At 30.2% G+C, this 11,904-nt stretch overlaps 2 protein-coding genes across 2 annotated transcripts; both read left to right on the top strand.

Moving 5' to 3' along the window:
- The first annotated feature begins 2,598 nt into the window (after window positions 1-2,598).
- Window positions 2,599-5,294, top strand: LOC130933101 (uclacyanin-3-like). The gene is made up of 2 exons (XM_057862612.1): window positions 2,599-2,884; window positions 4,722-5,294. The coding sequence occupies exons 1-2, from the start codon at window positions 2,713-2,715 to the stop codon at window positions 5,120-5,122; spliced, it is 573 nt and encodes a 190-aa protein (XP_057718595.1). The 5' UTR covers window positions 2,599-2,712; the 3' UTR covers window positions 5,123-5,294.
- A 4,258-nt stretch (window positions 5,295-9,552) lies between these two features.
- On the top strand, window positions 9,553-11,904 carry LOC130933549 (uncharacterized). Its single transcript, XM_057863180.1, has 4 exons — window positions 9,553-9,985; window positions 10,207-10,598; window positions 10,660-11,037; window positions 11,383-11,904. Exons 1-4 carry the CDS (start codon window positions 9,553-9,555, stop codon window positions 11,902-11,904), a joined length of 1,725 nt encoding a protein of 574 aa, XP_057719163.1.

An 11,904-nucleotide genomic window follows, 5' to 3' on the forward strand; every position in this document is an offset into this window, starting at 1 on the left:
AAGTTGTATTTGTGTATACAATATTTAAAAGTTGTATTCCAGTAATATTGGTTCCAAACAATTTATTTTGGTAACTTGTTCCTTTTATTTATGAACAAACTAATTAAAGAATTTAATTGAGATGTTAAGAAAATTAAATCACTATTATAAACATTTAATTTGAATAAGTAAAATTGTGTTGAGAAATTGATGATATATCATATACATTTATCTTTTTTAAATAATTATTTAAGAACATGTTCATAGTTGACATAATATATATTAAGTAATTATACAAATCAAATAAATACAATAAATAAAAAATTTTGAATATTGCATAAATATATACAAAAATTAAGATGTGATGGATAATTTGTTTAAATTCTATTTAAAAATTTTATCGTTGATTATATAAAAATAGAATTTGAATTCTGGATCGGTAATTTGTTTAATTAAAATTGATTGACAACATCTATCATACATTATTAGAAGGTGGCAAAAATAATTAGATTCAAGAAACACAAAGAGACAAATTTATAAAAACAACAAAGGATTTGTTCTTACATAATTGTCTCTGACTTTCTTGTATGAAAAGAAACAAATAGCTTGTGATAGATATAATGAACTTTATTATGGTGAATCGATTTAGTTAAAGACTTAGAGCTGGACTAATTATTAGAAATTAACAAAAATTTTAATTGATATTCATTAGCACATAGCACCCACAAAAGTTCGAATTGCCTGCTCTGACCTAGTCAAAACAAATAAGACATTGTGTTGAAACTAAATATTTTCACAAAGAAAGCAAAATTTTTTATTTCATCCATATGTCACTAAAGAAATAATAATAGATGAGTTCATAATTTTCATCCGGTAAGTATTCTTTTTGTTCTTTAATGTTTATGTTTTTTTTTAAATATTTCTAATGTTTAGTTATATTCAATTTTTATTTTAATAATTTTTATTTGTGTCAAAATTGTTCTTAAATGTTAATTTTATATAAAATATTAAGAATAAAATAAAAATATTAAAAAATACTTTTGACATAAATAAAAATAGTTACGGACAAAATTAAATAAATAAAAAATATCAAAAACAAAATTAAATAAAATTAATTATTAGTGATATTTAAAAAAATACATATTATGAACAAAAAATATAATTTATCTATATTTATCACTATTCTTTATTATTACCCTTTTTTTTTCTTAGCTTTCTCAAAATTAATATCTTAATCTATGATGCACTGAAATTTTGATACGGATATGGGATAAAACATGACACGAGACATATTGATATACGAATTTTAAAATTTTATAAGACATGAAGACATACATATATATAAAATATAAAGTATTTTTTAGATAAATCATAATAATATTTTGATATTTTATTAATATTAAAATAAATTAATTTTTTAATTATTTTTAATATTTTATTTTAATTATATAAAGTATTTAAAATATTTTTTGTTTAATAAATAATAATATATACTATTTCTAAATTTATTTTAAAAATACAAGAATAAGATTGGACATGTTGACACGTAATGATATTTAGATATGTTTAAACGTGTCTCGAAAAGAATTTTTTATTTTTTATTAGAATAAAACCCAAAATAGTCCCTGACAATTATCTTAAAAGACAACGAGATCCTTAACAAAAAAAAAATCCAACCCGGCCCCTGACAATTGCTCGAAAGGACAACGAGGCCTTTGTGCCAACAAAAATTCAGGTTGTTTTTTTTTTTGCACAAAGGCTAATCAGTTCCAAAAAAAATATTAGGGGTCGGATTGGGTTTTTTTTTTTGGCCTCGTTGTCCTTTCGAGGTAATTGTCAGGAGTCGGATGGAATATTCACTCTTTTTATTAAGATACGATTTGACACAACAGATACACATATCAAATAAATATCGATGAGTAACGTATTCAAAATATATCTAACACATAAACACGACAACTCAACATATACTATTTTTAAATTTATTTTAAGAATACATGTTAAAAATAAGATTGAACATGTTAATACATAATGATATTTAGGTGTGTCCAAACGTGTCACCAAAAAAATTTTTTATTTTTTGTTAAAATACGATTTGACACAACTAATACACATATCAGATAAATATTAATGAGTATCGTATCAAAAATGTAACTAACACATAAATACGATAACTCAACAAAGTTTTCGTACTTTATAGATCTTAATCAATTAATTACTTCCACAATGATTGTGAATTATATTCAACAATGGAGAAGGTGGCATCCAAAATTTGAAAGGGAAAAATGCCATTTGTCAAATTGTGGAAAATACGCGGTAATGGTATGAGTATAGCTAGCTAGCTTCCAAGTTTAGAACTCATATCTAGGGGAAAAGAATCTCAGTGCATTAGGTAAAAGCTAAGACAGGCTCAACTATTATTAGAGTGATAATTTGAAATAAAAAATAAAATAAAAAGAAAAAGAGACTTTGTCAATAACAACTCAAATATTTTATCCATTCGGAGAAGTAGCAGTTGGTAACAATATATTATAATAATTCATCATTAGAAATACATGATTATCCCAATCTTCCAATCTATATATTATATATATCCCTTGTTACACCACATTTTGCTATCACCATTGCTACTAGCATAGCTTGCAAAGTTTCTAATTGCTACATACATATTCCTTTGAAGAATTTAATTTTCTTGATTAATTTTGTGAGAGAACAATTTTTTTTTCTTCATACATGGCTAAAGCTATAGCATTGGTTGGTTCTTCATTCTTGATTTTGTTGTTGGCTTCTCAAACTGTTTTTGCAACGGATTACACTGTTGGAGATGCTTCTGGATGGACTAACTTTGGTGTTGATTACAAAACCTGGGCCAGTGGAAAAACATTCAAAGTTGGTGATACTCTAAGTGAGTCTCTTCTCTTCTGCATTTCATTCTTCTTTCATTTCATTTTAGTAGTGTGCTTCTTAATTGTTATTTTCATCTACAAGTTTTCATTTTTTCACTGTTAGATTAAGTTTGAAGAATTTAATTTTGATGCACGTGTATCTAATTATTTAATATTATATAAGTAAAAATAATTGTCTTTATATTGACCGTATGAATGATCATCTAAAAAAACAGATATAATTGCACGACTGTATAAAACGTTTTACACTCCAAATTTGATATGTGTAAATTAAAAACATTATTCCAATGCTTTGCTGGACTTTATTTTTATCTTACAAATAATAATTAAAGAACTATAACTTTAAAAAGCAAAATTACTCTTAATTGATGTAAAGTTTATAGCACCCATCTGTATAAAATATAACCATCCTCCTTAGATAATTTTTAATGAGCTACTCAGAAATCAATTATAGGTATACAGTATTATTACTTTGATTTGATATTCATGCCTTCCTTTAATTTTGTGTGTAAAAAGTATTTTTATAGTTAATTAATCATATAATCAGAAATGTTAATGCGTTTCAAAAAAAATAAATAAATACAACACTTATACTTCTTATTTAATACAAAGAGTTTAAAAACAAGAAATGTATGATTCTTATAATATTTTTATAGAGGCTAAATGAATAATAATTGAAAGGATGAAGCTAAAATGTACATTACAAGTAGTTGGGGGCTTGGGTACACTTTTTTGTCAAATGACTAAAGTACCCTTAACTATTATAATACTATAGAGCTATTTTTTAAAAAAAAAAACTAAGGTTACTTTTGTTTTTATGCATCAATCATAATTTAGAAACAAATTTTAGTCATATAAACTGTTGGAATCTTTTTCAATTACCAGTTTGATTATCATACCTTTTCATTTCAAAGTTACCAGTTTTATATATATGCGTTCTCTTCCTCTCATATCATTATCTCATTGTGCTCTGTAGTTGTTGGCTTTTGTCTACTTTAGCATATTGTATACATAAAAACAAAAAATAATTATGTTTTCTAGATGGCGAATTGGTTACTACAGAAGCAATAGGAAAGAATATCTTATATGATCTCTACACAAAGTGTGGTTTTATAAATTAATCCAATATTCTTTAGTAGGTACATACTACAGCCTGTCGTACCATTTATTAATTATTATTAACCACTCAAATTATTATGTAGATACTAACACGCATAAAAAAATATGTTGTAGTATTAGTTGTATTTTTATTAAAAAATGATTTGATGTTATGAGCTAACTCCCCTATTATTAATAAGTTAGTTCTGTGAATAAAAGAAGAATAAATACAAATGACATAATTCATTTGTATTATTTTATTAATCACAAGTCATATTATTTTTTTATATAACCAACTTAGGTTTATCGAGTAATTAATTTTTCTGTTTATTTAAGTAGGTAAGAGACTTAAATTTTGTCTTATATACCTGAATAGGTAAAAATTCACATGTAATTGTTTTCATATAATATAGTTAAGAACTGTTAGATAATAATTTAGTCAAAATTTCTGTCAAATTATCAATGACTTTTAATTATCAACTTCACATAAAGACTGCATTTAAATTTTCACCATATAAATATTATAGACGATTAGATAATTTGATATATTTGATCAAAGTGTCTATTAGGTCATAATATATTTTCGCTTAACCATATATAACTTATTCATCATATTATTATACACAAATACAACTTGGCATGCCAACCTATACCAAAATATTCTAATTAGTTTCAAACTACTCTTGAACAAATTAACGAAACTGAGGAAATTTGTTGGTTTGTTAAAAATGAATTCAGCTTTCAACTATGACACAAGCACCCACCAAGTGGCCGAAGTGAGCGAAAGCGACTACGGTAGCTGCAGTTCAAGCAACGCAATCAAAACCTACAGCGATGGCAAAACCAAGATCACACTTTCCAAGGCAGGCAGTTACTACTTCTTGTGCCCAACAGCTGGTCACTGCTCTAGTGGCATGAAACTTCAAGTAACGGCTTCTGGTTCTTCTGGTGGGTCCCCTCCTTCAAGTGGGTCCTCACCCAAGTCCCCAAGTGGGTCCCCTTCTACTCCCTCAACTACACCAGCTACTCCTTCTTCACCTGCACCCAAGGATAACGCTGCAGTTGGTGTTTCTAGTGGCGTTACTCAATTCATTGGGGCTTTGCTTGCTTCTGCTCTTGTTTTGGGATTTGTGTTCTAGGGAAGAGGCAGTGCTATTACTTGGATTATTTTCTTTATGTTTTTGAGTTTTCATTTTTAAGTATATGTAATCATCACTTCTTCTTGGTTTGTTGAATTATTGTGTGGATTTTTATTAAATTTGATCTCAGATGTATATTTATTTGATCTTGATCATGGGATATTGGGATATACATCTCTCTCTCTCTAATAAAATCATGATAATACAAATTAAATATTAAAGAGGTACATATAATCGGCAATAATGGACAATTGAATAAGAGTATGTCCCGGATTGAAAAATTGTGATAAATAAAATTAGAAAATTAATTTTTTTCAATTAATATTAATTAATTTTTTAAAATTATTTTATTTATTTTAAAATTTAAATTTTAAATTATAAATCTTTAATTTTAAATATTAAATTATAAATTTAAATCTTAAAATTGACCGATATGAGCTAAATAAAAGTTCTTTTGTGGTATATACTTTTTTTCAACCAAAATACCAATCATGATGCAATATTCGTGTTGTTGGGGCACTAGAATTGGTGCATTTTCAGCACATGGGACTGCAACATTAATCAATTTTTTTTAATATAATTTTTTAGGCCAAGGATTGATGGAAGCTTTATTTAAACATATATAAAGCGGGATTCAAATTTCCAACACTTGATCAAACTAACGACTAAGGGTGTGTTTGGGATTCACGTTGAAGAAGAGAGAAGCTCGTTTGAGCGTCTTGAACGTTCCACTTTTATGTTTGGCAATTTTTTAGAACTCTCAACCTAAAAGTGCTTATACCTCTAAACGTACGTTTATCAGAAGTAAAAATTTCTAGCTTATGCGTTCACGTTGGAAAAGTTTGGTTATCATTAAGAAATTAGATGAGAATTTTTTTCCTTTTCTACCAACTTTATCATTTGTTTTCTTCTATAAAAAAAATGCAAGTAACCATATAATTTTTACAATAGTTCTTTATGTATGTTTTTTGTTCCAATTTTTTTTCATGCAAATTTATTTCAATCACGGTCCAGATAAAAAAATTTATTATTTTTTATTTATATAAATTCTTTTTTCTATTCTTTATTGTACTATATTTATGTTGTGTATAAATTTTTTTATTTTTTATTTGGTTTTATTTGTATGAATTTTATTTACTTTTTATTATATTTTTTTATATAATATATGTTGTTGATCGTAATTATTATATACGATGTTTGCATGTTTTTTTTCGTTTTTATTGTACTTCTGACTGTACTTTATTTTCGTCTTTATTATATACTAATTATAAATAACAAAAGAGTCATAAATAATAAAAATTTATAGTCTAAAATGATACTAAATTAAAAAGTACTAACGATACTAAAAAATTTATAGAACATTTTCTTTTTCTTTGACATTATAAAATGTATAATACTATCTTTCATATTTTTATTTTTTATTGTATTTATTTTATTTATATGATAAATATTTTTTATATTATTTTTTTAATGTTCTGTTTTTTCATGTATATTATTATTTTTAATTGTTTTCTAGTTCATATGAATTTTTTTTATTATATGAATTTTTTATGATATCTCGTATTATTTTTTATGTATTTTATTAGTGTTTTATCATGTCTCTTAATAAGATCTATTCAAATATCTAAAGTAAAATAATAGAATAATATAAAAAATTATTTAAATTGATGTCTCTTTTAGTAATTTTTCATCTAAAAGTGATTTTGAGTAGTATAATCCAAACAACATTTATTTTACTATAATCCATTTTGATATAAAGATTGCCAAACATAAATCACGTTAACACAAACTTACTTTTCATCAAAAGCAAGTTTGCAAAATCAATTTTATACAAACTATAGTTTGCAAACTGTAATCCAAACACACACTAAGTTTGTTAAAAAATTTGCATCTTTAAAATATTAGAAAATATACTTTTAAATTTAAAAGTCTTGCACCAGGTCCAATGTCACTTTTTTATTTTTTATATTGGAAAGAAGATGGAGTATCACATGAATATGAGAGAACATGGTGCTTTACGTAAGTGTGATGGTTTGGAAATCGCTGGGTCCGATTTCATGACCTGTAAAATTTTTTCTCATCCAGCAAAGAAATCGCTGGGACCGATTTCTTTGGACCCAAAAAAATTTGAATGTAAAGCATGAAATCGGTGGGTCCGATTTCCATGCACTGCCTTCCATAAACCACAAATCGGACGGTCCGATTTGTGTCCCCTTTCAACTGCAATAAATCGGACCGTCCGATTTTTTCCCTTCACCTAACGCCGTCACAACGATGTAAAACTCCCCTAAGTTCCATAACCCAGCATTACACCGAACTTGGTCTCATATAAAAAAAAATTAGCCGTCTAATGTCAAGGCACCAAAATTGCAGAAACAAAAGAAAGAAAAATATTGGTGTCATGGTGCCGGTTCTAGTGCAACAGCATCGTGACTTCATAAGCAAGAATATTTTCTAGCACCTAACACTACAGTATTAATTAGTGGTTGGTAGAAAGAATTTTGATTCCATTTTTTTTAATTATTTATATAGTAGTAGTTAGGTCGTGTTTAGTTGTATTGGAGACTTATTTAGATAATGACTCGAATTACAACTCATTCGCCCAACTTTAATTTCTTAGCTTAAGTTTAATCAATATATCTTCAAGAGAAAGATGTGCTCATCATGATGTTGAAAGTTAATTGCCTATGTATTAGTTTAGTAATTACATTTCCTCAAATATAAATATATAATCATTAAGAGGGTGAAAAAAAAATTAAAAACAGAATTCATCAATCATCGATGACAACCAAGAGAGTAGAGACACTAAGCCAATAATTTCTTGACCATATTAGGAGGTGATTTAAAAAAAAAACGTTGTGGATTTACTTCTAGAAATAAATAAATTTAAAGAAGTCTGCTATACATACAAGCCTTTTTGACTTACAAGTTATACAAGTTGTTCTAAGTTTAAAAAAAAAAAAACACGCGCTCCTTCAACAATACGTTCACTCTTCGTCTTCTTCATCAATCAAAACGCAAACCATCAAGAAAAAAATACGCACCACTTCCACAACACGTTCACTCTTTCTCTTCTTCCTCAATCAAAAACGCAAACCATCAAGATTCAAGGGATATTCAAAACAAAATACTACGATTCTGTAGAAATGTTCCAACTCCTCGCGAAGAGTAGAAGAAATCAAGAAAAAAAAGATATAAATCTCTATAAAAAATCACCAGAAAAAAGGAAGAAACATTATTCAAGGTACTGTTTTACTATTCTTCTAGGTTTTTCTTCTAGATTGTCTCTGCCATGTGTCTCATCCTTAACCAGCAAAATATTAAAAGATTTCAAGAAGAAATATACTGTCTCCTCCTGTTTTGGGTGTATTTTTTAAATCCTTTAGATGTATTTCTGTAATCCTTTGGGTGTATTTCTGTAACCGTTTCTGTAATTCTTTCGATAACCGTTTAGGTGTATTTCTGTAATCGTTTGGGTGTATTTCTGAAGTTCCATTATCTTCAAAATGATTTCAAAGCTTGATTTCAGAAACCATAACAACATTAGAAACAGAATTAAGTATAGAAGAATGTCAAATTAATTTTTTTTAAATAGTATAAATAACCTCACATTTTAATAAGACTGATAATTCTATTTATCTTTATATAATCTTTTGTAATTAGTATAGTAACTTGTAAATTATATAAAGTTTTAAAAAATATTCTCAAACTCAATTGCTTCCTTAAAATAAAAAAAAGTTTATTTAAATTTAAATTTAAAATTTTAAACATAATACTTTAATTAAAAATTATAATTAATTTTTTTAAATAAGTACACATTAAAAATTAATAACTAACTTAATTATATTAACAATTCATACGAGAAATTTATAACTTCAATTTAAATTTAAAAAAATACTAATGGTGTGAATAGAATTAAAAATAAAACCACAAGCAATAACCAAATAACTTTAATTTATATTTAAAAAAAATTCTAAATTTCAAACGTAAAAATCGAAAAAAACCAAAAGAAAAATAACAACTCAAGAAAAGACAATGTTTTCACAAAAACAAACATATGCTTGGCATTATTCTATTAGACAGACTTTAAAAGGGATTCCAAAACACTGCATCCAAATTCTCAAGTTTCATTCTCAATCTTGATCTTCTTGCAAGTTGAGGTATCTCCTTGCACCTTCGAATCTTCCAACTCTGAGGATAGTCGCTTGGCTGGTGTAATAGCATTTTTCAACACTTCGAATTCATCATTGTCCGCAACTTCATTGGAGAATTCAAACAACAAATTCTGTACAAAATACTACGTTAAATTAAAGACTTCATTCTCATCTTTGAATAAAATAAAGATCTAACTTTGAGAAAACAAACAAACAAAAAATTCATTTTTTGAACAAATAACTTAGCACCTACTTTCTCTCCAGATAGGCCGCAATATGGAGGTCTACGTAGATGACATGGTAGCAAAAACACCTATGCAAGGGTCACACTGTGACGACTTAGTAGAAATCTTCAAACAACTCCGAGCATATAACATGAGAGTCAACCCAGATAAGTGTGCGTTCGGAGTACAAGGAGGGAAGTTCCTTGGATTCATGTTAACATCTCGAGGCATTGAGGCCAACCCAGAAAAATGCAAAGCCGTACTGAACATGACAAGCCCAAAGACAGTGAAAGAAGTTCAACAACTAGCAGGGCGAATAGCCGCCCTGTCACGTTTTCTACCGGCAGTGGCAAAACGATCTTATCATTTTTTCCAAACATTCTCCAAAGGCAAGAAATTTGCATGGACAGACGAATGTGAGAACTCCTTTACTGAACTCAAACAGCTCTTAACATCACCACCAATCCTCCAAAGGCCTGAGACAGGTAAACCATTATACTTATATTTATCAGTATCTAACCATGCTATAAGCTCGGTTCTAGTAACAGAAACAGGGAAAAAGCAAAACCCAGTATACTTCATCAGTAGGGTGCTACAACCAACAGAAACAAGGTACCGAAGATAGAACAATTGGCACTGACACTAGTCACTACGGCAAGAAGACTGCGGCACTACTTCCAGAGCCACACGATCATAGTACGAACAGACCAACCACTGAGGCAGATACTAACCAGACCCGAGCTCGCCGGCCGACTAAAAAAATGGGCAATCGAGCTCTCTGAATTCGATATTCAATACGAACCAAGGAAGACACTGAAGTCACAGGTGCTAGCCGACTTTATATCGGAAATGACTAACGATACACAATATACAGAGGTTAGTTGGAGCATGCATGTGGATGGAGTGTCAAACAAAGAAGGCAGTGGAGTAGAAATTCTACTAAAGGAAGGAGACAAAGTGGTGGCCGAGCAGTCACTACAGTTCCGCTTTAACGCAAGCAACAATCAGGCAGAATATGAGGCCCTACTCGCTAGACTAAAGCTCGCCCTACAACTGCAAATACCTCGAATAACAGCCTACTGCGACTCTTCATTAGTGGTACATCAAGTAAAGGGCGAATTCCAGTTTTGAGCAGGATACAATTCTGAGTATTACATAGGCCCCAGACTGGCGAACACCTTTTCTCGATTACATCAACACAGGCACTATGCCAAATGACGAGCCGAACTTGCCGCTCTTCCGAAGAAGAGCAAGCTTCTATATAGTGCTAGGAAACACTTTGTACAGACGAGGACACTCCCGACCACTCCTTAAATGCATCAGCTGGGAGGAGGCCGAGGATGTCATGGCCGAAACACATGAAGGAGTCTGCGGCAACCATATCGGCGGCCGAGCTTTAGCAGCAAAGATCCTGCGAACAGGATATTATTGGCCGACAATAAAACGGGACTGCATCTCCAAAGTCAAGGCATGTGATAATTGTCAAAAGCACGCCACCCTCTCGGAGACCCCGGCCGAAGAACTCCATACCATAGAGGTAAGCTGGCCTTTCGATAGGTGGGGATTAGATATCCTCGGACCTTTCCCGAAAGCGCCAGGCCAGGTAAAGTTCTTTTTGGTTTCAATAGGTTATTTCTCTAAGTGGATAGAGGCACAACCACTAGCACACATAACGGCAGAAAAAGTGCAATCTTTTTTATGGAAAAATATCATATGCAGATACGGTATCCCAAGAGAGATCATCTCGGATAACGGGAGACAATTTACAGATCATAAGCTCGCCGCCTTTCTAACAAACTTTAACATCAAACATCATTTCAGCTCAGTAGAGCACCCGCAAACTAACTGACAAGTTGAATCGGCTAACAGAATTATCTTGCAGGGCTTAAAGAAAAAGCTCGGCGACGCTAAGGGAGAATGGGCCGACCTCATTCCTGAAATTCTATGGAGTTACAATACCAGCATTCAATATGCCACAGGAGAGACCCCTTTCAAACTAGTATATGGCGCAGAAGCACTTATCCCAGTAGAGGTCAGCGTCCCAACATTAAGGACCGAGCTCTATGATCAATCGAATAACCTACAAGCTCGGACAGCCGAATTGGACCTTGTAGAAGAAGAAAGAGACATTTCCGCCATAAAGCAGCGAACCAGAAAACAATACCTAGAGCAAAGACACAACAGAAAAGTAGTTCACAGGTCTTTCAACAATGGGGACCTCATACTCAGACGCACAGAAGAAGCCCGAAAACCCCCGGCACATGGCAAATTGGCAGCAAACTGGGAAGGGCCTTTCCAAGTTCTTCAAAATCTTGGAAAGGGGGCTTACAAGCTCGAAACCCTTCAAGGAGATCAACTTCCAGGAACATGGAACATCTCCTCCCTAAGAAAATATCAGTCATGA

This window comes from Arachis stenosperma, chromosome 6, assembly GCF_014773155.1.
Source record: "Arachis stenosperma cultivar V10309 chromosome 6, arast.V10309.gnm1.PFL2, whole genome shotgun sequence".
NCBI classification, from domain to species: Eukaryota; Viridiplantae; Streptophyta; class Magnoliopsida; order Fabales; family Fabaceae; genus Arachis; species Arachis stenosperma.

What these genes read in the sequence shown, in the direction of transcription:
- LOC130933101 (XM_057862612.1), top strand. Translation starts at nt 2,713, where the DNA reads ATGGCTAAAGCTATAGCATTGGTTGGTTCTTCATTCTTGATTTTGTTG. An exon ending in CAAAGTTGGTGATACTCTAA is followed by an intron (nt 2,885 to 4,721) that starts GTGAGTCTCTTC and finishes AAATGAATTCAG; the next exon opens with CTTTCAACTATGACACAAGC.
- LOC130933549 (XM_057863180.1), top strand. Translation starts at nt 9,553, where the DNA reads ATGGAGGTCTACGTAGATGACATGGTAGCAAAAACACCTATGCAAGGG. An exon ending in CCTCCAAAGGCCTGAGACAG is followed by an intron (nt 9,986 to 10,206) that starts GTAAACCATTAT and finishes TAGTACGAACAG; the next exon opens with ACCAACCACTGAGGCAGATA. An exon ending in AAGAACTCCATACCATAGAG is followed by an intron (nt 11,038 to 11,382) that starts GTAAGCTGGCCT and finishes ATTATCTTGCAG; the next exon opens with GGCTTAAAGAAAAAGCTCGG.